This window comes from Mobula hypostoma, chromosome 4, assembly GCF_963921235.1.
Source record: "Mobula hypostoma chromosome 4, sMobHyp1.1, whole genome shotgun sequence".
NCBI lineage: Eukaryota > Metazoa > Chordata > Chondrichthyes > Myliobatiformes > Myliobatidae > Mobula > Mobula hypostoma.
Window position 1 is genome coordinate 122,206,188 of NC_086100.1, and position 27,390 is coordinate 122,233,577.

General features: G+C 41.4%; 1 protein-coding gene across 2 annotated transcripts; it reads left to right on the forward strand.

Annotated features, from left to right (window-relative positions):
• Positions 1–328: 328 nt before the first annotated feature.
• Positions 329–25,688, forward strand: lsm6 (LSM6 homolog, U6 small nuclear RNA and mRNA degradation associated). 2 transcript variants are annotated; one of them, XM_063046447.1, is made up of 5 exons: positions 329–467; positions 11,939–12,114; positions 21,751–21,867; positions 24,078–24,191; positions 25,343–25,688. In XM_063046447.1, exons 3-5 carry the CDS (start codon positions 21,774–21,776, stop codon positions 25,375–25,377), a joined length of 243 nt encoding a protein of 80 aa, XP_062902517.1. In that variant the 5' UTR covers positions 329–467; positions 11,939–12,114; positions 21,751–21,773; the 3' UTR covers positions 25,378–25,688. The 2 variants fall into 2 exon arrangements, with proteins under 2 accessions (XP_062902517.1, XP_062902516.1); XM_063046446.1 differs by lacking the exons at positions 329–467; positions 11,939–12,114 and adding an exon at positions 17,564–17,716 and having other exon boundaries at positions 25,343–25,683.
• Positions 25,689–27,390: the final 1,702 nt, after the last annotated feature.

Here is a 27,390-nt window from a genome sequence, read left to right on the forward strand (position 1 = left end):
GGAACTGATTGGAAATGATTGGAAATTTGAGAATTTCCCAAATTTCTCATCTCCTGGGGGTGTGAGGGAGTGTAAATTTAAAGACAGCTGTTCCCTGAAGTAATGCTATTGAGCTTGGAAACTCCTCGGAGGGCAACACAGTAAATTTCATGAGTCACAATGCCCAACGCATTATTATTAAATTCTATTTTTTTCCTGTCTTTTAGCAAGGGAAGATGTTTAATAACTACATCCTGTTTATGAGAACAATTTGTTTCACAGGTGAGAAGAGGATGTCCTTGTTCCAGACTTGCACAATACTTGCGAAAGGTCACTGAATGTTTTTGACTGTTATTCAGGTGCTCAATCATAACAACTGCACCCAAACTTTTTCTGAGATATGTTTTTCTACCTGGATCATCCCTGGAGCTGCATCTTAACATCATCATTCATCGGTACTTGTGAAAGAGAAATGCTTTTGACAAGAGGTAAAGGAACATTGGCAGTGATTAATTCAATGTGAAACACCACAAAACAGACAGATTGTTTTCTGATTTCTGGGTCAGATCATATCTTAAAAAGTTTGTAGTTGCTTATTTTGTTCTTGAGGTGTTTGCATTCCTCCTTTTTCGTTATCTATTTTTGTATATCTGTTCCATCGGTCTTTTGTTCATGGTGTTCAGCTCAAATACATCTTTGGATGTATTGTGCTGCCTAATAATTTTAGTGCCTATGGAACTCTTCATGGTTTTCTGTATGTTATATTTAATTGCAATTGTATTTACTACATTTTGCTTAACTTTCTTCAGATTTTATTACTATCAAAATTTTAATTACAGTACACATTAATTGAATGTTGGTAGATGCGAGGTCGTCCACTTTGGAAAGAAAAGTGAAAGAGCAGATTACTATTTGTATAGTAAAAACTTGCAGCATGCTGCTGTGCAGAGGGGCCGGGGAGTGTTTGTACATGAATCACAAAAGGTTGGTTTGCAGGTGCAGCAGGCTATCAAGAGAGCAAATGGGATGTTGGCCTTCATTGCTAGAAGGGTTGAATTTAAGAGCAAGGAGGTTCTGCTGCAATTGTACAGGGTACTGGTGAGGCCACATCTGGAGTACTGCGTGCAGTTCTGCTCTCCTTACTTGAGGAAGGATATACTGGCTTTGGAGGTAGTACAGAGGAGGTTCACCAGGTTGATTCCAGAGATGAGGGGGTAGACTGTGGGGAGAGATTGAGTCGCCTGGAAATTCCAAAGAATGAGAGGAGATATTATAGAAACATATAAAATTATGAAAGGGATAGGTAAGATAGAGGCAAAAAAGTTGTTTCCATTGGTAGGTGAGACTAGAATTAGGAGACATAGCCTCAAGATTCAGGGAGTAGATTTAGGATAAGGATGAGGAGGAACTGCTTTTCCCAGAGAGTGGTGAATCTGTGGAATTCTCTGCCCAATGAAGCAGTGAAGGCTATCTCACTAAATATATTTACGGTAGGGTTGAATAGATTTTGCATGGCAGGGGAATTAAGGGTTATGGGAAAAGGCAGATAGGTGGAGATGAATCCATGGCCAGGTCATGATCTTATTGTATGGTGGAGCAGGCTCAACGGGCCAGATGGCCTACTCCTGCTCCTATTATGTTCTTATTTTCATGGTTACTAACTATAGCTGCATTATCAATAAAAAAGGTGCTATTTCATACCACAGATCTTTGAAATGTTTAACAGTTAATGGTTAAACTTTGTACCTTGCTAACTATTCTGATGCATTTCCATTTTGTATCATGAATCTGAGAAGCTGTTGGATACAAAGATTAATAAACAGGACTTCAAGGTCCACACAGGATGTATTCAGAATTGTGGTGTGGGGTATACTGGTTGATTGAAGTTATGAATGCTTTCCGAATGACATAAATGTTGAAGAGATTCATTGGTATTGCAATCTGTCTTTGGAAAGTTATATTCAAAATATATAATTAAGATATGGGAGCATAGGAAATAGAAGTAGGAGATTTGATGCCTTATATATTTTAACCCCTGGCTTGTTATCTTGGAGGTATGATTAGCTACTTCTACAAACTGAGATCACTGTTGTCTAAAATTGATTCACAAGAAACTGAAGATGCTGAAATCTGGAGCAAAATGCAAATTGCTGGAACAGCTCAGTAGATTGAGCAGTATGTGTTGTGGGGCGGGGGAGGGGAAGAATTGTTAGTATTTTGAGTTAAGGCCCTGCAACAGTCCTTTAAAATTGATATCCATCAGAAACTACAAAACATGAAGAAAAGCTGAAGTTGCAAGGCAGAGATAGTCAGAACTTTGCAGACAGACACTTTCAAGATGAGTGGTAAACGTCACAGGGTTTCACTGATGACTGCTCGATCTAGGCTAATATGCCAGATATAGTCACTTAGCTAATCTTAGCTCACAAAGTGTTGCAATGCTGCTATACCTGGGCTTGGATGGATCAAATCATCTGAGTTTAGTTTCATAGATTCATTGAGTTATACAGCATGGAACAAGTCCAACTCACCCATGTTGACCATGATGCCTATCAAAGCTAACACCACCTGCTTGCATTTGGCTCATATCTCTGTAACCCTTTCCTATCCATGTAAAGTTTCTGATATTCAGTGTTTCCTGTTGAAAGATACCCTTGCATGAATGGCTCGTGCAGCCAAACTCAGATGGTCATAAAACCCACCAAAACATCTATTGCTTGGGTTCACATTTAAATGTGTCCACCAAGAGGCAACTAAGGTTGGCCATGGAGATGTACTTTAATATTATTTGCAAAACACTGGGAAAAATATATTTGAGTGAAGAGGATTACGTTTCACACTCGCCCTTATGTTGCCAAGGAATTTGTTGATGAATGTTATTTCTGTAATACTTCTTGATGCTGAATATACTGGGATCTGTGCCATAAAAACAATACAAAATTTTACGTACCCTAATGGCTTGGTATTAAATTCAAAATATTTTCAACCAAAGAGATTAACAAGACATTAACACTAACCAGTGACATAGTAAGACATGGTGGCTATGATGATCCAGATACAATCTATGTTGTGCACAGATTTATCCAAGTTTTGCACAATAGTTATGCAAGTGAGAAACCACAAGAGTATCTGACTTCCCCACACCACAAGAGCTGGTGACTGCTGGACTATCCACTGCTCTATCCATTCTGTTATCTCTCTCAGCTTGGTCCCAAAACAAAAGTTGTGACTCAAACGATGTCACAAGAAATTTGATGTACATAGATCATCTCAAGAAATCTATAAAGATAGCTTTCCTCAGAGAGTGCCTCAGACGTAACATGAGAATCCACAACCAAAAGAAGATGCGGTGTTGGCGCTATAGAAGCCCACCACAATTAGCACGTGTGATGGGACTCTTTGCTCCTTCAACAGAAGTTAGCAGAGGAGAATGATCTGAGATCTTGGAGCTAATTATCTGCAAAGCTGTGCTTTAATTGAAACTTCCAGCATGTCTCAAGAGAAAAACTCCACAAGCATCTGAAGGCTGAGGAACTAACAAAAAATCTGTGACCTAAGGAAAGTTGGGGGCCTAGAGAGCACAGGAGGTGCAGGATATCACTAAACCATGACATGCATGGTGCCTCCAATGTTATCAAGACTGGCTACTTCAAAGGCCTGTCATGCTGAGTGCCAAGGTCGGAGGGGATCTTATGAAAGATGGTGTAAAGACCATAAGACCATGAGATATAGGAGCACAATTAGGCCATTTGGCCCATTGAGTCTGCTGTGCCATTTCATCATGGCTGATCCAATTTTCCTCTCAGCCCCTATCTCCTGCTTCCTCCCCATATCCCTTCATGCCCTGACCAATCAAGAATCTATCAACCTCTGCCTTAAATATACATAAACACTTGGCCTCCACAGTAATCTGTGGCACAGAGTTCCATAAATTCACTACTCTGGCTAAAGAAATTCCTCCTCATCCCCTTTCTAAAAGAACGCTCCTCTATTCTAAGGTTACGTCCTCTAGCCTTAGGCTCTCCCACCATAGGAAACATCCTCTCCACATCCACTCTATCAAGTCCTTTCATCTTTCAATGAGGTAATCCCTGCAACACCTGCTGAAAGAAGCACTTTGAAAAGTAGTTCCAGGTTTGACATGAACATCCTTGACTCCATTCCACAGTAAATCATTCAGCCCAGTCTAATTGTCAATGTTGACCAAGATGTCAAATGAATACTGCAAAATAGGAAGAACTCTAGAGCAGGTAATATCCCTGCAGGTTCTAAAACATGGAGGAACAAATGCAAAAAAATCTTCTTGCACAATAGGGGAAAAGAAGAGGACCTGTCAGAGAATGTTGAAGAAGCTCTGCTCATGATCATCTTCAAGAAAGTAAATAAATCTGACTGTGGCATCAATAAACCATTTTTTTGCTGTTTGTTACAGGGAAAATCTTGGTCAGGACCTTCCTCATCTATCTGCTTGAAAAGGCTGAAGCATTGCTGCCCAAGTTGTAGTCTGGATGCCTTCAGAAGCATGAGGAATATGATCTGCACCATAAAACAACTCCTAGGAAACACAGGGAGCAGCGTCAACTACTATTTATGGCTTCACAAAGATTTTGACTGTGAAAACTGAGAGGAACTGAAGACTGTGCTTCTCACATTTGACTAATTGAAGAAATTTGTCATCATCTTAGATCTACTTCATGATGACAGGCAGACCAAGATCTAAACCAGTCAGCCCACTACAGATCTATTCTCAGTGCACATCACCGCCCCAACATGTTTCACAATCTTTATTGCTGGAGTGTGGCACATTACTTCCAATAAGCTTCCAGAGGAAGTAGAGCTGATCTGCTTCCTCTACTCAAAAACCAAGCTCACACAGACTTTAGTCACTGAGTTGCAGTAAATACAGTACATGATGCTATCATATTGTATGTGTTTGTTCTCAAGCTGAGCTCCAAGTCATCATCAACTCACCAAACCATATGAGAAGGACTTAAAGTTTGTGGAATATAGCTTCTCTTGCAAACTCCCACAATGGCCCTTTGACAATCAAGGTCTATGATAATGGATTATTGTGAACAGTTTTGGGCCCCTTATCTGAGAAAGGATGTGCTGGCATTGGAGAGCGTCCAGAGGAGGTTCATGTGAATGAGAGGGTTAATGTATAAGGAGTGTTTGATGACACTGGGCTTGTACTTGCTGGGGTTTAGATGAATGAGGGAGGATTTCACTGAAACCTATCAAATACTGAAGGCCTCGGTAGAGTGAATATGGAGAGGATGCTTCTTACAGTAGGGAAGTCTAGGACCAGAGGGCACAGTCTCAGAATAGAAGGATGTCCCTTTAGAACAGAGATGAGAGGAATTTCTTTAGCCAGAGGGTGGAGAATCTGTGGAATTCATTGCCACAGATGGTTGTGATGGTCAAGTCATTGGGTATATTTAAAGCAGAGGTTAATGAGTATCAAAGGTTAGGGGGTGAAGGCTGGAGAATGGGTTTGAGAGGGATAATAAATCAGCCAAGATGGAATGGCATAGTGGAAGGTGAGCCTAATTCTACACCTATGTCTTCTGGTCTTGTGATCTGGAAAACATGATCATTTCCCATATCATGATCTACCTATCAGAAATGAAAATCATCACAGAAAGTAGTGTTTAAGTTCAACCCAGCACAACACTCTTGATCCACCACTGATACCTGCCCTCCCCTCTGCTTCTTGAGAGATGCCACCATTGAACAGTGCTTCAAATCCACTGGCAGGAAAGGCTAACCAATTGCAACATCTTCTCCCAAACAAATACGAGATTAAACTTAATCACACCCAAGTAGCTCCAAAGGGCTGGTCATGTTGTTCAGTAACTTAATACCACTACTACTACGTCGACTCAGGCCTAGGTGGCCGGCGTCAGGCACGATGACGGACTCTCCACTTCTCCCTCTCCCTCATCAGAGTGTTCAGTTCATCTACATTAGCTGTGCTGCTGTCTTCTAGGAGCGTGTATACCATAGTCTTGGGAACTTAATACCAGTCTCCCAAAACAGACACTGTAGTCTGAATTCTGTCACATAGTGTCGCACATGTGGTCAGAGAAAATAATTAAAGAATATTCTCAAAACCTGTTTGAGAAAGTACAACATCCCTTGTTATATTTGTTTGCAGAGCTGGAGATCGTGGAGTGAGTTGGAGATGGTTCCTTCTGGAATTGATGCACCAGTTTTAAAAAGCCAGCGGGCCCCATCGGGACTTATCTGTTTGCTTGCGTTAACAGAAACTAGGGTTAATTAGGAAGGACCAATAAAAAGAAGTGGAGTTTGAGCGGAGCACCCATTGTGTGAGAGAACAATGTTAGAGTGTTCATGATTTGGATCAACAGGTTTGGGCAAGCGCAGGCACAGGCTAGAATTTAAGTTTGAGAAGCTAGAGGCATAACAAGTATAGGCAGAAATGTAGTGCTGTCAGTGGAATTCTCTTCTTGTGAGAGGTATGATTTCAGGGTACTTAATGGTCACCCTGATGTCAGCATCTGCAGGAAGTGCACCCAACTTCAGCTCCTGACTGACCAAGTCAAGAAACTGGAGCTGGAGCTGGTTGCACTCTGGACAATCCAGAAAGCTGAAATCTTCATCGGTGAGTCGCTCCTGAGGTGGTCCCACCCAGAGGGCAGGCTTCAGATGGTAGGTGTGTGACCACCAGGAGAAGTAAGGGGATTAATCAGTCAGTGCAGGGTTTCCCTGTGGCCATTCCCCTCAGCCACAAGAGGTCTGACACAGTGAGTATAGGGAGTTAAGGCAAAGGCCGAAGAATGGTAGTAATTTCTGGATTACTCCCAGTGCCATGTGCAAGTCAGGGCAGGAATAGGATGATGATGCAGATGAATGAATGGCTGAGGAAGTGGTGCAGCAGGCAAAGTTTCAGTTTGCTGGATCATTGGGATCTCTTTGGGGAAGGTATGTCCTGTACAGAAAAAGATGGGTTACACCTGAAACCGAGGGGGACCAATATCCATGCAGGCAGGTTTCCTAGAGCTGTTGGGGAAGGTTTAAGCTAATTTGGCAAGGGGATGGGAACTGAAGTGATAAGGCTGAGGACGGGACAGTTGATAGACAAGTTGGTGCCAGGTGCAGTGAGACTGTGAGGAAGCACAGGGAGATGCTAGGGCAAAATTGGAATCAGTGAGATGAGGTGAAGAGTATCATGGGCGTAAAATGGAAAAAGGTGATGAATTCAGCACTGAAGGTGCTATATTTGAATGCACATAGTGTACAGGATAAGGTAGATGGTTGTGTAGCACAGTTAAAGATTGGCAGGTATGACACTGGGTATCACTGAGATGTTGCTGAAAGAAGATCATAATTGTATCCTTAACATCCAAGGATACACCTTGTGTTGAAAGGACAGGCAGGTAGGAAAATGGGATAGGATGACTTTGTTGGTAAAAAACGAAATCACATCCTTATAAAGAGGTGACATAGGATCAGAAGATGTAGAATCCTGTGGGTAGAGTTAAGAAATTACAGAGCAAAAAGACCCTGATGGGAGTTTTATACAGGCCATCAACAGGAAGTGGGATATAAATTTCCAGGGAAAATAGAAAAACCATGTAATAAAGACAATATTCTGATAGTCATGGGGGATTTCAATATGTAGGCAGATTGGTGGCAGATTCCAAGAGGAGGAATTTCTAGAATGCCTACAAGGTGGCTTTTTAGAGCAGCTCGTGGTTGAGCCCACAAGGGGATCAGCTGTTCTGGATTGTGTATTATGCAATGAACTAGAATTGATTAGAGAGCTTAAGGAAAAAGAATCCTTAGGCCAAAGTGATCATACTATGATCGAATTCACCCTGGAATTTAAGAAGAAGCTAAAGTCAGAAAACCTACAGTACAATACAGGCCCTTCGGCCCATAAAGCTGTGCCAAACATATCTTTACCTTAGAACTACCTAGGCTTACTCATAGCCCTCTATTTTTCTAAGCTCCATATAGGCATCCAAGGAGTCTGTTAAAAGACCCTATCGTTTCCACCCCCACCACCGCCACCAGCAGCTCATTCCACATACTCACCACTCTCTGCATAAAGAACTTACCCCTGACATCTCCTCTGTACCATTCACAGCAACTTCTGGAAGCAATTTGGTAGGCACAAAATATATACATCCCACAGAGGTAGAAGCATTCTAAAGGCAAGATGACACAAACGTGGCTACCAAGAGAAGTCAAAGCCAACGTAAAAGCAAAAGAAAAGGCATATAATAGAGCAAAAATTAGTGGGAAGTTGGAGGATTGGGAAGCTTTTAAAAACCAACAGAAGGCATTAAGAAGGAAAACATGGAATACAAAAGTAAGCTAGCTAGTAATATAAAATAGGATACCAAAAATTTCTACAGATACATAAAATGTTAAAAGAGAGGTGAGAGTGGATATAGGACCACTGGAAAACGATGCTGGAGGGGTAGTAATGGGGGACAAGGAAATGGCAGACGAACTGAATAAGTGTTTTGCATCAGTCTTCACTGTGGAAGACACAAGCAGAATGGTGGAAGTTCAGAGTGTCAGGAGTTAGAACTGAGTGAAGTTACCATTACTAGGGAGAAGGTTTTTGGGAAACTGAAAGGTCTTAAGATAGATAAGTCACCAGGACAAGATGGTATACACTCTAGGGTTCTGAAGTAGAAGGCTGAAGAGATTATGGCAGTATTAAATAATGATCTTTCAAGAATCAATAGATTCTACAATGGTTCTGGAAGACTTAAAAATTGCAAATGTCACACTTCAAGAAGAGAGAAAGGCAGAAGAAAGGAAATTATAGGTCAGTTAGTCTGATCTTAGTGGTTGGAAAGATGTTGGAGTCGATTGTTAATGATGCGGTTTTGGGATGCTCGGAGACATATGATAAAACAGGCCACGGTCAGCATGGTTTCCTCAAGGGAAATCTTGTCTGACAAGTCTGTTAGAACTCTCTGAAGAAATAACAAGCAGGATAGACAAAGGAGAAACAGTTGACGTTGTTTATTTAGATTTTCAGAAGGCCTTTGACAAGGTGCCATACATGAGGCTGCTTAACGAGCTAAGAGCCCATGGTTTTACAGGAAAGTTACTATATGGAGAAAGCAATGGCTGATTGTCAGGAGGCAAAGAGTGGGAATAAAGGGAGCCTTTTTTGGTTGGCTGCCAGTGACTAGTGGTGTTCCACAGGAGTCTGTGTTGGGACCGATTCTTTTTACGTTATATGTCAATGTCTTGGATGACAGAATTAATGTTTTGTTGCAAAGTTTGCGGACTATACAAAGATAGTTGGAGGGACAGGCAATTTTTGAGGAAGTAGAGAGGCTACAGAAGGACTTAACAGATTAGGAGACTGGGCAAAGAAGTGGCAGATGGAATACAGTGTCAGGAAGTGTATGGTCATGCACTTTGGTAGAAGGAAAATAAAGGGTAGACTATTTTCTAAATAGAGAGATAATCCAAAAACCTGAGGTGCAAAGGGACTTGGGAATCCTTTTGCAGGATTCCCTAAGGAAGGTGGTCTAGAAGGCAAGCATGATGCTAGCATTCATTTCAAGAGAACTAGAATGTAAAATCATGGCTGTAATATTGGGGCTTTATAAAGCACTGGTGAGTCCTCACTTGGAGTATTGTGAGCAGCTTTGGGCCCCTTATCTTTGAAAGGATGTGCTGATACTGGAGTAGGTTCAAGAAAGGTTCACAAAAATGATTCTGGGACTGAAAGGATTGTCACATGACGAGTGTTTGATGACTCTGGAGAGGATGTTTCCTATGGCGGGAGAGTCTAGGACTAGAGGACACAGCTTCAGAATAGACGGACATCCATTTAGAACAGAGAAAAGGAAAAATCTCTTTAGCCAGAGGATGGTGAATCTTTGTAATTCATTGCCACAGATGGCCGTGCAGGCCAAGTCATTTGGTATATTTAAGGCGGAGGTTGATAGGTTCTTGATTAGTCAGGGCGTGAAAAATTACAGGAAGAAGGCAGGAGAATGGGGTTGAGAGGGATAATAATTCAGTCATGATGGTGGAGCAAACTCAATGGGCCCAGTTGCCTAGTTCTGCTCCTCCATCTTATGGCTTCTCCCCACTCATTCACGGGAATCACCAGCTGATGAAGTAAGAGCATCAATGATGATGCTGAGCACCCAGAACCCATTTGTTGAGAACACATGGAGGACTACATTAGATGCAGAGGGGGTGCAGCACTTCTAAATTTGCCACCTAGTGCCTCGTCTCTGCCTATACGAGGACCCCTCATTGGTCTGATCATGGATCTCCTTAGAACCTATAGAAATCCAGTTGAAGCAAGTCATAAGAAGAGGAAAAGAAACAAATTGCAGTGATAAACAGACACTGTTGAGGCACAAGAATGAAGAATATTCTTTCAACACTGACCACTACAATTGAAACACTACCATAGTGAACCAGCGCCATCAGGAGGGAAGATTTATAACACAAATATTTTGAACTCAAATTGAACAAACTTTTACTTGAAAGAGAATGTATTGCTAAATTCTTTGCAGAATTAACCATTTGTGTCAAGAGGAATTTTTTGATCATGATTTTCCCTGGAAAGAGTGTTTATTATTACCATTAATCAACCCCTTTGATACCATTTCATCAAAATTCAGCACACTTACATTCCATATCACTATTTTGTAATTTAATCTTTGGGAAGGCTGGCTTGTCAGGTGTAGTGTCTTGTGTCATACAAGTATCTCTCCAGACAGATGATGACAGGCATTTTAACACCTGTGAGATCCCTTCTAGGTTCACAGCCAGTTAGCTGAACTATGTCACAGATTGAACAACAGTTATGAGTAACATTTTCTTATAAGCAAGTGCAAAATCAAAAGGTCAAAGTGCAGAACTAATGTACTTACTATGAAAGTGAACCATATAATTTCAACCCATGGCTCCAGTCATCTTCCTGGTATTAAATCAATGATAATCGGGTAATGTCATTTTGTAATAATGGTTTTCAAGAGAAACCTTTCATGCAACCTCTCAACTCTGGATTGACTTCAGGTACACGGCAAAACCAAAATACCAGAACTGAGGGGTTATAGCTATGAGGAAAAAAAAACTGGTCAGGCTTTCTAAAAAAAAGATAAAAGAAAGAGCTATCTTGAAAACTATGAAGTTATTTGATAAAGCAAATACAAAGAAGAGATCCCCAAATCTGGATTAACCAAAACTAGGAACCAATAATATAGCACAGTCACTAAAAATAATCCAAATAGGAAACAGAGGAGAAACTTCTTTAAATCTACTGAGGGGTGTTACATTATTGAGTAGTTGAGACACTCATCCCTCCTCCCAAGTGGTACTATAGTCTCCATGAAACAATATCTCCAATTTCTCTACCCTCAGTCTCTCATCCACCAGATCCCCATCTGACGCATTCTGTCCCATTATTCCCAATCCCAAGACCACATCTCTGATTTCCCCAGTTTAACCAAATCTGACTAGTATACCTCACAATATGATTGGTACCCTCCCCTTTCCCAAGTCCTCTGCAACCAGCCCTGCCCCCATTCCCATACTACATTAATGCAGTTGTTATTTTAGGGTGTAAAATCTGCTTAAGAAGAGGACATCCTATAGTTAATTTCAACAGGATGTCCAGGAAACCAATATTTCCAGGTTTCCCAATTAGAAATTCTGACACACTCCTGTTCGTTTCAGAGCCAAATAAATATCAGAGTTTTTGTTTCGTATGATTCTGTCAGAATAGACAGAGGATCTGTTAGAAAGAATTTTAATGCTTTTATCGTATCTTTTAACATCATATTTAGTTCATTTTCTATCATCCCAGATGTTCCAGATCTTGCTTGACTAACTCTATAACAAATAATCTGTGTCTTCTGAATCCATTGTGAGAACTTGTTTGATGTCGGAAGGAACAGCAATATTACCTTAATAGTTCCAGTAATGCAATTTTGTTTTTCAGCTCAGATGTGGAGTTTGCACATTTTCCCATTCACCATGTGGATTTCCTGTGGGCGCTAGTAAAGATGACACTAAATTGAGTGGAAAAGCAAACTGTGCAGAGGATCCAGAAAGTCTGCAGAGATATGGGCAGGTTACATGAGAGGACCAGAGTCTGGTAAACGGAGTACAATATAGGTAAATATGAGATCATCCACTTTGGAAGGAAAAATAGAAGTTCAGATTATCATTTTAAGTTTTGAAAGATTTCAGCTGTTGTACAAAGAGATTTGGGAGTGCTTGTACATGAATCGCAAAAGTCTGGGTTACAGGTGCAACAGAATATCAAGAAGTCAAATGGAATGTTGACCTTCATTGCCAGAGGCATTGAATTTAAGAGCAGAGACGTTAAGCTGCAACCATGTAGGGTACTGGTGAGGCCGCGCCTGGAGTACTCAGTTCTGGTCTCCTAACTTGAGGTAGGATATACTGGCTTTGGAGGCAGTGCAGAGGAGATTCATCAGGTTGATTCTGGAGGTGAGGGGGCTAGCCTATGAGGAGAGGTTGAGTCACGTAGGATTAAACTAGCTGGAATTCAGAAGAAGGAAAGGGAATCTTACTGAAATATATAATATTATTAATGGGATAGATAAGGTAGAGGCAGGAAAGGTGCTTACATTGGTAGGTGAGACTAAAACTAAGGAACATCGCCTCAAGATTTTGGGGAGTAGATTTTGGATGGAAACTTCTTTCTCAGAGTAGTGAATCTGTGGAATTCTCTGCAGTGGAGGCTACCTCATTAAATATATTGAAGACACAGTAAGATATATTTGTTCTCATTAAGAGTAGATAGGTGGAGCTGAGTCTACAGCTGGATCTGCCATGACCTTATTGAATGGTGGCGCAAGTTCAATGGAGTAGTTGGCCTACTCCTCTTTCCGCTTTTTTAAGATCTGGTGCTGTGAGGCAATGATTTCTATCTGTGCCACTGTGTTGCCCAAGTTATTTCTCTAACTGATAATCATTGCTCATTCACTGCCAAATGGGCCAGGTGGCCTACTCCTGCTGCTATTTCGTATGTTCTTATGACTGTATGTTCCTGATCTCAGTTAACCCGAACAGCGCTTCTCATAATCAAATATTATAGCTATGGGAGATAGTCACTGGAAATTCTCAATAACTGATGCAAATAATTCTTCCACCAATTTTCAACCTACAGGAGAATCAACACAGAAAGTGGCAGCTCGATACTTTCTCACAAGGTCTGAAGGAAATAAGTTCACATTGACCAAATCTGGGCAGCAATTTGTCTCAATACTCTGACCAATATCAATCCCTCAACATCATTCAATCTGATTTCTTTCTGACTATCTTATTGGGTTTTACAGCAAATTGGATTGCAGAGCCTGGTTGTGAGGTTTCCCAAAACTATAACGGGGATTTCAAAGGTACCTCCTTAGTTGCAAAAAGTTTTTTAAAAAGTCTTTCAAAAAGTTATTTTATATTTGTTATTTCCTTTTTCTTATCCCATGACACCATGAACTATTTCTTAGCTGAGAGGGTGTGGAATGAATTTCCCACCTGTCTCATTTAAATGTTATCTTCCTATTTATATTATTGAAGGAGCAAATGATTTCTCTCGCACTTTTGAAATTCTGATTTCTTTTTGTTTTTATAAGTGAAACCTTTTAACTAAACTTTGTTAAAAAAATAGAAAAGTAGACACAGTGACACAACATCTGAAAATTGTTTAGTCCCAATGGCTCTGATCCTGGTGCTCTGCAGATATTATAAAATTGGATTACATGCAATGAGTCATGAGATACAAATAAGCTGCAGCCTGGTGAGGTGAGGAGGAATTGGTAGGTCTTATATCAGCTTCTTGAAGGGTAAGGTCCCATATCACTTCAGAGGGCAGAGCAGCCGACAGACAAAAGTTGAAGAACATTCACACAGCATTGCCTACATGAGATAACTAGGCTCAGGTTCAACTCCAACCTTGCCAATGGCTTTCTGTGGAGCCTCGAGTTCCTCCCATCCGGCAGTTAAATGGTGTCAATCTATGAGGGCAGAATTTCTAGTATTCATTATAACACAAACAGAATTCAACCAGCATCAGATGGCTGCACTGGTGATTCTGGCTTCTGGCATCCAAAGTCAGCTTGCTTCCAACTAAGGCCATACTGCTGTCATTATGTTCTCTGGTCCCATAGATTTCACAAGTATCTCAGCACCCTAGAAATTTGTCTTCCAGTACATTGCTTAGTTAGATGTCCTGCTTTGATGTGTGTAGTTTGCATTAGTTTCCTCTTCCATATGACAGCAAGTGACTGGTTGCAGCATTGCCACCCCAACAGGCCCCTTCCAGTTTGTGTTAGGTCTAGATAATTCATAAATAACCATGAAACGGAGATGGTGACCTATGCTTTGAACTGCAGCAGTTCTTGGGGTAAAGGTATGCCTACTGGGGAGCAATTTCCAGGAACTATATGTGAAGGATCTGTGATTTATTTCCAAGTTAGGATAATATGTGGCTTGAAGGAGTACCTTCTGATAGTAGTAGTCTCTTGCACTTGCTGCCCTTGTTTTTCTTGCTGTAGAAGTTGTAGGTGCAAGAGGTGCTATTACAGTAGGTAACTTCAGTTTATTTTACAGGAGGTGCACTCTACTGTGAGAGGAAAATCAATGTTTAGGCTGGTTGATGCATTACTAATCAAGATGGTGTCAGCCTTCTTGAGAGCTGTTGGTGCCATACACACGCAGGCAAAGGGAGAGTAATCCATCATGCTCCTGATGTGTGCCTTGTGCATGATAAAAAAAAATCCTTAGGTGTCAGAAGGTGAGTCACTTATTACAAAATATCCAACTGAACTGCTCTTGTAGCCACTGGTTACAAGAGCCACATGGTTTGGTTCAGTTGTGATCCCTAGCATGTTCATCGTGGAAATTCAGTGATGACAGTATCATTGGTTGGCAAGGGGTGGTGGTTAAACTCTCCATGCTGGAGTTAGTAATTAGCTGGCACCTTTGTGGAAAACATATATTGCCCCTCAGTAAGTCTATAGCTAGATATTGAATGTGTCTTGTGCATGAGGGTGTGAACTCCTTCTTTTGGCAAAGATTGCTCATCAGCCAGCTAGCCTAGACTGCTGAAACTCACTCAGTACATCCAGGCCCAATGTTGGTCATGGCAACCACAATGTCCTCCACTGAAAGTACTGATTATCCATCATTTTGATAACAGCCATTGGAGAACCATTGCATAAAAGCATGACAGTCAAAAGCAAACAGAAGATGATCGGTTAACATTGTACGGTTTTGATTGTCATTTTAAGTACAGAAGAAATTGGCCATGTTATTTGTCCAGTTATGACTTCCATCTGTGCAGAAGGAGACTATAACTCGATCAGTAACAGAGGGGCAAGAACATGCAAACTGTGTCACAATGAGAATGCAGGCTTCTCTCCATTCAGAATTGGTGCTTGCTCTATTCACCAATGGCATGGTGAGAAGTCATTTACTTAACATACTGCAGTGCATACGGCGAGGGAATTCTAATATCGATGTTACAGAGGCAACAAAAAGACAAAGTCATGGATAGGGAAGGTATGTCCCTAGGGGAGAATCCCAAGTGATTTGGAATTTATTTTCGAAGCTGGCCCTGCCCCTCTGAGCCATGATTTCTCCACTATAACAAGCTTGCTATCAACCACTCAGCTGGCTACCAGAGTCTCAAGCTCGAGAGAGCTGTGCAGGCATACAGTGAAAGGTAGCAAGTCGCATCACATCAAAACGTACAAAGAAACAGAGTGTAGGATCTGGCCAGGTTGTCAACACAGGCAGTAAGTGTTGCCAGTTCCCAACAATGGGCACACACACCTGAGCAGTCAGGGTACGGCTCTGAGACCCTCATCTCAGCACCGAGCGGCTGCACCAGCCTGCACAGCACACAGCACACAGCACCAGGCTCTTGGGAGCCCCTGAACACCAAGCTGCAGCTTGAAAATTGTATGCTTCATCAAAGTTCAAAGCAAATTTATTATCAAAGTACATATACTGTATACAACCCTGAGATTCATTTTCTTATGGGCATTACTGCAAGTACAAAGAAACAAATAAAAAATCAAATAATAATAATAAATAACTAAGCAACAAATGTCTAGAAAATGAGATTGTCATTGAAAGTGAGTCCATAGGTTGTGGGAACTGTTCAGTGAAGGGGTGAGTGAAGTTATCCTCTTTGGTTCAAGAGCCTGATGGTTGAACGATAATAACTGAACCTGATAGTGTGGGTCCTGAGGCTCCTGCACCTTCTTCCTGACGGCAACAGTGAGAAGAGAGCATGGTCTGAAGGGGGTGTTTGATGGTGGATGCACTTTCCTGCGACAGCACTCCGCATAAATGAGCTCAATGGTGGGGAGGGCTGTGCCCATGATGGACTGAGCTAAATTCTCTACTCTGTGTAGGCTTTTCCATTCAAGGGCATTGGTGTTTCCATTCCAGGCTGTGATGTGGCCAGTCAATATACTCCCCGCTGCACCACACACAAAATGCTGGAGGAACTCAGTAGGCCAGGCAGCATCTATGGGAAAGAGTAAACAGTTGACGTTTCCGGCCAAGACCCTTCATCAGGGCTGGAATCAAAGATGAGAGGTCAGTGTGAGAAGGTGGGGTGAGGGGAGGAAGAAGTACAAGGTGGCAGGTGATAGCTGAAACCAGGACAGTGGGAGGGATGAAGTTGATTAGTGAAAGAGATAAAGGGCTGCAGAAAGGAGAAGCTTATAAGAGAGGGCTAAAGACCCCACGGAAGAAAGGGAAGGGGGAGGAGCACCAGAGGGAGTTAATGGGATGGTAAGGAGACAAGGCGAGAGAGGGAATGGGGGAGGAGAGGGGAGGGGCAATTACTGGAAGCTCGAGAAATAGATGTTCATGCCATCAGGTTGGAGGCTACCCAGACGGAATAAAAGGTGTTGCTCCTCCAACCTCAGTGTGGCCTCATCACAATAGAAGAGGCCATGGACTGAATGTTGTAATGGGAAGTAGTTCTTCCAGTATTTTGTGTGTGTTGTTTGTATTTCCACCATCTGCCAATTTTCTCTCCACTGCGCAACGAGAAGTTTGTCAAAGCTTTAGATGAGACGCTGAATCTTCGCAAGCTTAGATTCTAACAAAGCAGAGGCGATGCCGTGCTTTCCTTGTAATGGCGCTTACGTGCTGGGCCCGGGTCAGATCCCCCGAGGTAATTTGAAGTTGCTGACCCCGATGAGGACTGGCTCAGGGATCTCTGGTTTCCCCCTGTTGAAGTCACTATTCAGCACTCTGGTCCTGCTGACTTTGAGTAAGAGGTTGTTGCTGCTAGGGCCTCACTGAGCAGATTTTCAATCTCCCTCCTGAATGCTGATTCGTCACGACTGCGGTGTCGTCCGCGAGTTTAAATATGGCACTGGCACTCTGCTTATCGTTTGCAAATTGCCTTAAACATTGGCGAAAAAAAAACAAAAGAGGGAAAAAAACTGCAACTTTTCAAGAGTTTTACTTGTTTAAACGCTGTAACTTTATTGCGAGAAATAATTCGCCATTTTTAAGGAACATGAATTGACTTTAATCTTGTCCCAGCGAGGCTTCTGTAACAGCGGCGGATGGGTGTTCAGGCGTGTGATTGGTGGGTTGGCTGGGGGTCGGAGGTCGGAACTGCCTAGGCCGTGCGGTGGTCGAATCAGTCCGGGATTCGGGATCCGGGATCCGGGTGTCAGGTTCGAAACGGGTCGGGCCACGTCCGGATCGATTTCAGCGGCGCGTTGTAAGTGAACGCTCGGTTTGTTCTCTCGGGGTGGCGGCAGGTTCGGAGACCCGCTCCCTCGCCAATCGCTGAGCACTTACTCGGGCCTTCAGCAGCTCTGCCCTACCTGTTCGTACGAGTCGTGACTGCTTTTATTAGACAGGCAGCCTATAGTTTTGTAAAAGCTTCTGTGCTGATGTCGACTCCCAGCCACAACCAGATTCTCCCATTTTATGTTATCGGCACTTCCTTACTCTGCATTTCATTGTGTGTTGAGCTAGCCGCCCCTTCGATGATTAAGTATTGTTCACCCAAATTGCTGCTTATGGTCGAGGACTGCATATTCTTTCATAGTTTGTCTCAAAAATGGAAATAACTTCTCGTGACGAATTCCTATTCGCCGTGAAAGCACTAGATCCTTTTTTAGCTTCACGTGACATTAGACAACTGTGTCGTATATAATCATTCACCTCGTGTGCTTTTTAAAAAAAAGAGATATTAACGGTTTTTAGCCTCAAAGCCCTTGTATCCATGCTCAAACCCCCTCAATCTCCGTCGCAAGGTACAAAAACAATGCGTCCATTGCTTCAGTCTTGCCCACTAAACTTAATCCTTTTTACGCTCATTCTGCTCTTTTTGCCTTTACGCGGTCTTTTCCTGCTTGTGTTTTTGGTACGTTTGGCATCCTCTTGCACTTTAATATCTTCTCATTTCCGACTGCAAAATTTTTCCTATGAATGTCCTGTCCCTTTACACCTTTTTCCCACATCAGGATGTCCTTGCATTTTCCTTGAAGAGAAATGACCTGTTTGCTTGCCTCCCCCTCCCCCGCTTGTTCTAAATCATTCTCTTACTCGTCAACTTCCCCTTCAGTTAGTTTCCAAATAAATAATGTAACTGTGGGAGCATGTGTAGGTCTGAATTGTAAGTATTGGTGGAATCTGAACAATACTTTGTTTCATTCCTACTTAAGAGTGTGGGGTCCTCTTAACTCTTCCTTGTGTATTGACTGTGTTTTGATTTCGCTTCCTCCTCTCGTGTAATTTAATTATCTTCACTAGTTGCCACCCTGCCCTCTCAAGGTCCATTTCCAATGATTCCCCTCTATTTCTCATTCCAAGGTTAGTGACCAGTATTCATTACAAGCCTACAGATTCTCCTGCCCTTGCTTGGCTAAACCTTGTGCCTTCCTGCTTCCTGTAAGGACTCTATTTACAAACTCCTTGTTTCTCTGACTCTGCTGCATCTTTTCTGATGACAGCTCCTTCCTTAGCACCATTTTTGAGATAGTTTCTCTTTATTTAATTGTGACCTCCCTTCAACTTAGTTGTCAGAGCTCTGCTCTTGCCTCTTCCCAAGGTGAGCAAAGATAAGACCCCCTTGTCTTTACTTTCTAGCCCACCATTTCAATTGTGTTCTTTGCAATGTGCAATATCTTAAATGTGACATGAGTTTCCCTTCCCTATCCTTTCAGCATTCCAAAGGAATCTTCTCCCAACCTTCTCAATATCCATTCCCCTTTTCACAGTTCTTTCCCATGCAAATTCAGGAGATGCAATACCTGTTATTTTACTTTCCTCCATTCCCAGGAATGCCTGCAAAATCAATGACCATATGGTCTATTTTAGTGTTTTTTCTAAAGGGTGACTGGGGACTTGAAATCTGTTGATAGCAGTTGCCAAACTTCTACAGCTGATGAATCAAGCATGCCTTCAAGTTGAACACCAGTTAGCAAAATTTTCCTAGGGCAACAAGAGGTGCAGTGTCCTTGGGATTGCAATATACGGCAGCTCAGAGTGCAACAGGAATGATTTAGTTGTAGCGCTACTGTTGGAGCTGGCCAAGACATTGTTTTTTAAAAAAAAAAGCTGTCCAACTAGGCTTCTTGTAGTTAATGAGAGAAATAATACTTAACGTTGTCCTCCCCAATCTACCTTTCACACCTCTCCATGATGGTATTTTTAGGAGTAGTCTTTTCAGAGATAAAGCCAAACTTCACACTGACACCAGCCTCCTCATGTTTTAACACATACCTATTGTCATGAATTTCATGGATTCTCAACCTGTGGACATCCATGACGCACCAGAGTCTCCTGTACCAGTTCTATAGCCTCACGAGCGGACATCCTTCACTGTACCATCACCATTAAGCCAGTAGATCAGCCCTCATTTAGAGAGAAGCGATGCAGCACTGCTCGATATGCCTGTCCTCAAAACAGGAATTCTAATTTTAATCCTCACCTGTAACCTGCTTACTAACACTCGTTTGAATTCCAGCAGAGCGCCTGACCTAATTTTAACCTTGCCCTAGACATTCAATCATGAAGTGAAAGTGATTACTTTTGACACCAAGGGGCCATTTGGAGGGTCAAGTGATCAAAGAACTCTGGAAAATTAAAGTCAATGGGAATTGAGGGAAAACTTCAGAATCATCCACGAGAAGTAAAATAATTGTGAGATTGGATATGTGGTTTATTTATTTATCTAGTGAGACTGTGTGGAGTAGGGCCAACCGACCCTTCGAGCCATATCTCCCCAGCAACCCTGACTAATCCTAACCTAATCACGTGGCAATTTACAATGACCAGTTAACCTACCCGATACGTCTTCGGGCTGTGGGAGGAAACTGGAGCACCCAGGGGGAAACCCTCACATTGCACAGAGACTCCTTACAGGATGGTGCCACCTTTAAACTCTGAACCCTGGAACGCCCTGAACTGCAATAGCACTACACTAACCTCAATGCTACCACAGCATCTAACTCACGACATCGTGGTGTTATTCCCACCACCAACTCAGAATGATGCTGTGGGGCTACCTCCTCTGTTCAGTTCTTTTCAGCTATTTCTGTCTTAAATGAGAATAGTTAATGACTGTGCGAAGTACTAATCAGTTCAGAACTTCTCAAAAAAAAAGTCTGCAACAAGATCTCTACAACATTGAGGTTTGGGCTAATAAGTGACAAACAGAATGTTTGTCATACAAGTGCTAGGCAGTGGCCATTTCCAGCAAGTCTTACCGCCTCCCTTTAACCACCATTAACGTCCTAGGACAGAAGTTCCCAACCTGGGGTCCACGGACTCTTTGCTTAATGGTCTGTGGCATTAAAAAGTTGGGAACCCCTGCTCTGGAAGTTATAGGAGCTCTGATCACCCTTGATGAGAAATGTAGTTAGACCAGATGCACAGATACATGGTTACAAGGAGGTCAGGCCCCATGTACTTTAACGAGTAACTTCTTGACACCCCAAAACTTTTCATCCACCTATGAGGCCAGGTATGGAGATGTGATGGAATCATCTTGGTTTATCTGGCTGACTGCAGTTCTAACACACTTGAGTATTTCAGTTTAGCAGGACGCAGTAGTCTCATTCGCTGGCATCCTGTTTGCCAGCCTAAGCTGCCATTCCAGTAGGGATCATTCTGCCTGACATGAATGCACCTTGGTTACAGGGAAAAGCCACAGCAGTGTCATGCTCCGATTTCCTTCACAGGCCACTTAGAAACATTAAGTTCTTTTGTTGCTGGGTTAAGTTTTGAATCTTACTGCTTAACAACACAGACGGCAAAGCTTGAAGGCATTTACTGTTACCATGATAATGTGAGAAGGTTTCCAAGTGTTGGTGCCCACATCCTGTGCGTGAATGCGCACAACAATTTCCCTGCTTTTAAATGCTATCTCTGAATATTTTGCTGCTGGTAGATGGAGGTCTAGTTTACTGCTTCAGCTAAATAATGGAGGATCATTTTCTCAAGTTCCGGGTGTGGGTTAGAATGTACTCCTTTGCGACGCAGTTGTGAGTTCTACTGAGTCTAAAGTTTGTGCTTAAAATTCAGAACATTTGTTTTCTCCCCCAAAGCTAAACACAGAACTCTCGATGAAATCTTTTAGTGTGTTCTCAACAGTTTTTCTCTGTGCTCCCTAATCCACCCATTCCCCTGCGTTTGTTTCCAGCTTTTCAGCAAGATTTATAAATTACTGAAATGTTTTTCACTTCTACAAAACCTCCTCTTTGAATTATTGTTGCTGCTGTTATTGGGTCTCTTCTCTTGCAGGTACTTCGGCGTAAGGACACAAAATGAGCCTGCGAAAGCAAACGCCCAGTGATTTTCTAAAGCAGATTATAGGGAGACCTGTGGTGGTCAAGCTGAACTCGGGTGTGGATTACCGAGGTACTCACGAGTGACAGGCTTGAATGCCTGTCACCTGTTACATCTTGAGATAGCCCAAAATGCTTTACATTGTAGTCAGAGTTGTAAACTGGAATGTACAAGAGGTTTGTATACAGCAAGCCCAGGCGAACCTCAGTTTATAATGACCAGATCTTGTGCGTTCATGGTGTTACAGATTGAGAAGTGTAGAAAACGATATTAAGGCTGTCCATAAGATATTGAAGCAGCATTAGACCAGTCAGCCCATCGAGTCTGCTCTGCGATTTGATGTTGACTGATTGACCCTTTGAGTCTGATCAATTTCCCTCTCAACCCCATTCTCCTGCCTTCCTCCCGTAACCTTTTACACCCTGACATCAAGAATCTTATCAACCTCCGCCTTAAATACACCCAGTGACCTGGCCTCCACAGCCACCTGTGGCAGCAAATTCCACAAATTCACCACCCTCTGACAAAAGAAATTCCTTCTCATCTCTGGTCTAAATGGATATCCATCTATTGTGGGGTTATGCCCTCTGGTGCTAGTCTTCCCCTACTATTGGAAATTTCCTCTCCACATCCACTCTACACAGGCCTTTCAACATTCAATAGGTTCCAATGAGATCCCCCCTCATTCTTCTAAGTTCCAGCAAGTACAGGCCGTGAGCCGTCAAACACTGCTCATATGATAAACCTTTCAATCCCAGAATCATTTTAGTGAATCTCCTTTGAACCCTCTCCAGTGTCAGCGCATCCTTTCACAATACTCCAAGTGGGGCCTCACCAGTACCTTATAAAGCCTCAGCATTACATCTTTCTTTTTATATTCTAGTCCTCACTGCCGACTCAGCCTGCAAGTTAACCTTTAGAGAATCCTGCACAAGCACCCTAAGGTCCTTTGTACCTCTGATTTTTTGAATTTTCTTCCCGTTTAGAAAGCAGTCTATGCTTTTATTCCTTCTACCAAAGTGCTTGACCACACACTTCTTGACACTGCATTCCATCTACCACTTCTTTGCCCATTCTCCTAATCTAATTCCTTCTGCAGCCTCCCTGCTTCCTCAACACTACCTACATCTTCACCTCTCTTTGTATCGTCCGCAAACTGGCCACAAAGCCGTCAATTTCGTTACCCAAATCATTGATACACAACGTAAAAAGAATCAGTCCCAATACCACTCCTGTGGACCACCACTAGTCACCAGCGGCCAGTCAGAAAAGGCTCCCTTTTTTCTCTTGCCAATCAGCTAAAGCTCTTTCCATCTTTTCTCTAATACCATTGGGTCTAATCTTGCTAAGTAGCCTTATGCGTGGCACCTTGTCAAAGGCCTTTTGAAAATCCAAGTACACAACATTCACCAATTCTCCTTTCTATATCCTGCTTGTTATTTCCTCAAAAAAATTCTAACAGATTTGCCAGGCAAGATTTTCCCTTAAGGAAACCATGCTAACTTTGTCCCATTTTATCACGTGTTCCCCGAAACCTCATCCTTAACAATCGACTCCAACATCCTCCCACCACTGAGGTCAGGCGAACTATAATTTTCTTTCTTCTGCCTCCTTCCCTTCTTGAAGAGTGGAGAGACATCTGCAGTTTTCCAGTCCTGTGGAACCATGCCAGAGTCCAGTGATTCTTGAAAGATCATTACTATTCCTTGGCGTTGACATGGTGCTGTGCTGTTTTGACCTGACTTTTGTCCTATTTTGACTTGAAAAGAACAAGCAGGACAGGAACACCTTTTAAAGAATTAATATCCCTAATTTTAGTGATGGGGAGTTCTTGCTGCTGGGAACATTTGTACTTGTGTGTAGGGAAATTAGCAAATGTGGTTTCTTGTGAAATGAATTTGAATCCTCAGCGTTTCAGTTTTAGATTCGACTGTTGATAAATAGTTACCTTTCTTACAGTGATAAAGGCTTTCACGTATTTGATGTTACCATTTTCTTCTATGGCATGGATGTGTCAGGATTTTTATTATTATTTTCTCAGTTAAGACATTGAATATGCTACTTGAGATAAATTGTCTATCCACACAATTATCAGGCTAAACTATAAACTTGCATTTGAAGTTAGTATTAATTTAGTTTTAATAGTCAGTTTTAGTGAATGGGTCCCTAAAGTTTGCAAACTGTTAACAAATTGTATAGCTCAACATTGAAACCATGTATATTCAGCATTCTAGGACTGAATTGGAATATATTTTCATTGCATCTGTCTGATAATTTGCTAGGTGTTTTAGCTTGTTTGGATGGGTATATGAACATCGCTTTGGAACAAACAGAAGAATATGTAAATGGTCAACTTAAGAACAAATATGGAGATGCATTTATTCGAGGCAACAATGGTAAATTGGTTTTTCTTTCATAGTAAGATATGAAAATTTAGTTTCTATTTTATTGGCAAATAAAATTGCCTATGTGTTGTTTCTTAAGATCTTTTGAAGTGAAGTCTCTGCCTGTAACTTCAGTCTGTGTGATCCCATGCTTTCTCCTGTTTTATTTTCTTTTGCCTGTTTGGTTTTCTTCTCATTTGGTATCATATTTTTGGAAGAAATTTAACATTTTATAAGTGTCATTGCTTTACCTTTGATAGGCTTGCTGTGGGTAATTGGTTTTTTTTCTTTTCATTTAGTATCATATTTTTGGAAGAAATTTAACATTTTAAAAGTGTCATTGCTTTACCTTAGATAGGCTTGCTGTAGGTATAGTTGTAAGCCTAGCTTTGCAAGCACATGAAAGTAAAAATCTAACTTTATCTGATCTCATTGAAAAATTTCCCTTGCTGCACAGCAGAGTTTGTTTGTTTGTTATAGGTTGAGAGTTTGCTTTTGTTCTAGTCTACTGAAACATCATTTAAGAGTTCAGTTGTGTTACTGAGCAAAGTAGATTTTGAGGGAAAAGACAGACTATCAGTTGTACTGTATTTGGAAACTTTTCTGATTGTGCATTCCCTTTTCAATTTTAAATAAAATATTCTTAAAATTAAGTAAAGGTACCCCTCTGTATCAGGCATAATCCCTCCTGAAATAATTTACTGTCCTGATGCCCTATTAAAAACTCGTGAGGGAAATAATTTGACAAAATATCCAAATAAGCAAATTTTAATGATTTTGATATCATTAGATGTTTTAATGACTTCGGACAGGGATATATTGGGACTGCTAAATGTAAGGCAATTCTTGCAAATTAACTCATCTCTTAAGAAATTAATTATTATTTAAAAACCATTCTCTGAAAATTGACTGAATCAAAGCCTTTGTTTTTGGATATCTTTCATGTCCAAATTAATTGGAGCCACAACAAAGTTTATGAAACAGTATTTTACATCAATTAAGCATGATATTTCCTTTTGAAAAGTTGATATGTTTTCTCTGGTCTTTTTCTTCACAGTAGTTCTCATAAATATCTGTTCTCAGTAGGTAGTTTGCTCTAGTGTTTAGTATTTTAATTTTAAACTGGAGAATCCTGTTTCACTTTTTTTTGCTTTCTCTTTCAGTGTTGTACATAAGTACACAGAAGAGAAGACTTTAGGTGTTGTATACTGAATGTTTTTTTATGTAACACTGATCTTTAGCTTTTTTGAACATTATTTGTCTACACATGGTTTCTTGAATAAGAATGATTTTTTTTTATACCAAAGTATGTATCTTAGTTTGGTTTACCAGATAGTAGCTGTGATGTATATGTCAAACACGTGTTATTCAGGCAAGCACTGTCCTGTTTTGGAAATGTTGTATAAAATTAAAACAAACAATATGTTTTGAGAGAAGCTAATATAGTGCTGAAAATATTGTGAATAAAGGACTTGAAATACATGTACTTTGTTAAAATTCAATAGCATACAATAAAAAAAAACATCTTTACAGGTTTATTTTAGATCATGCCAGTTGACAGGGGAGGACAAAGCAGAAACATTTCTTGTATCAGAAATGATAATGATCCAATCATTTCTTCATTACTTTTCATGTTTTGCTTTAAATATCCCTTTCCAATTAGTTCTACAGTATTTATACACAGCATAATCCATACTAGGTGCAATGATGCTGACTAATAGATTGCAGTTGCTTTTGGAAATGCCAGCAATCAGCAGCTTGACCCTCGGAAAATCTCTTGGATCTTGTTGGCCTAAGACTTCCTGCGGGCTGTTCTGTGTGTCAAAAACATTAACACTGAAGAAAGAGTCCACACTCTTCATACTGCTCTCCAGTTTAGGCCAAGGAGACCATGTGTCAATTCATTCAAGCACTGACTTTGCATAAAAAGGGAACTGCTTTAATATTTTCCTTGAAAAGGTAAATTATTTAAAACATTAAAATATTTATTTTTTTAAAGATAGTTTTAGATATCTATTCTTTAATTTGTTTTAAATGTCCTGATTACCAGAGATATTTATAATGTAACATAGGCTTTTACAGCCAGCTTTCTATCTCAAGGTATGCCTGTTGGGAAGGCGGAGTGGCGGTAAGCTGCTTGCAGTTCTGCTTACAAGTGCGGGAGGTGTGTTGGGATCTGGGGCAGTAAACACACAATCAAGCTGGAGGGCGTTTGAGTCAGCATTCATGTGCAGGCTCTTCAAAAGAGCAAAGGTAAATCCACTTCCCTGCTCTCTCACCTTAGAGCAGCATTTTTTCCCTTTGTTTACATATCAACTTCTGTCCTAAAATATATAATTTTATCCTGTATTAGAAACATGAGAATGCAGATGCTGGAAATCCATAGCAAGACACAAAATGCTGAAGGAACTCAGCAGGTCAGGCAGCAGCTAATGAGAGGAATCAACAGTCAACCCTTCATCAGCACTGGAAAGGGAGGAGGAAGAAGCTGGAATAAGGTGTTGTGGGAGGGGAAGGTGTACAAGCTGGCAGGTTTTAGGTGAAGCCAGCTGAGGGGGAAGGCTGGTGGTGGAAGGGGTGATGAAGTGAGAAGCTGGGAGGTGATAGGTGGAAAAGGTAAAGTGCTAATGAAGAATTTGAGAGGAAACCACTCCTCCTATCTTATCTATCCCTTTCATAATTTTATATGTCTCTATTAGATCTGCTCTCATTCTTCTGAATTCCAGTGAGTACAGACCCAGGCGACTCAATCTCTCCTCATAATCTAACTCCCTCGTCTCTGGAATCAACCTGGTGAACCTCCTCTGCACTGTCTCCAAAGTCAGTATATCCTTCAATTAATGAGACCAGAACTGCACACAGTACTGCAGGTGCAGCCTCACCAGTACCCTGTATAGTTGCAACATAACCTCCTTGCTCTTAAATTCAATCCCTTGAGCAATGAAGGCCAACATCCCATTTGCCTTCTTGATAGCCTGCTGTACCTGCAAACCAACCTTGTGTGATCCATGCACAAGCACTCCCAAGTCCCTCTGCACAGCTGCATGCTGCAGTCTTTTACCATTTAAGTAATAATCTGCTCTTTCCTTTTTCCTTCCAAAGTGGATGACCTTGCATTTATCAACATTGTACTCTTATCTGCCAGACCCTTGCTAACTCACTTAACCCATCTGTATCTCTCTGTAGACTCTCAGTATCTTCTGCACAATTT

Bases quoted from the DNA above. Each gene is read 5' to 3' on its own strand.
- lsm6 (XM_063046447.1), top strand. From the start codon at position 21,774: ATGAGCCTGCGAAAGCAAACGCCCAGTGATTTTCTAAAGCAGATTATA. The intron at 21,868-24,077 runs GTACTCACGAGT...ATAATTTGCTAG, and splicing joins CTCGGGTGTGGATTACCGAG to GTGTTTTAGCTTGTTTGGAT. The intron at 24,192-25,342 runs GTAAATTGGTTT...TTTCTCTTTCAG, and splicing joins ATTTATTCGAGGCAACAATG to TGTTGTACATAAGTACACAG.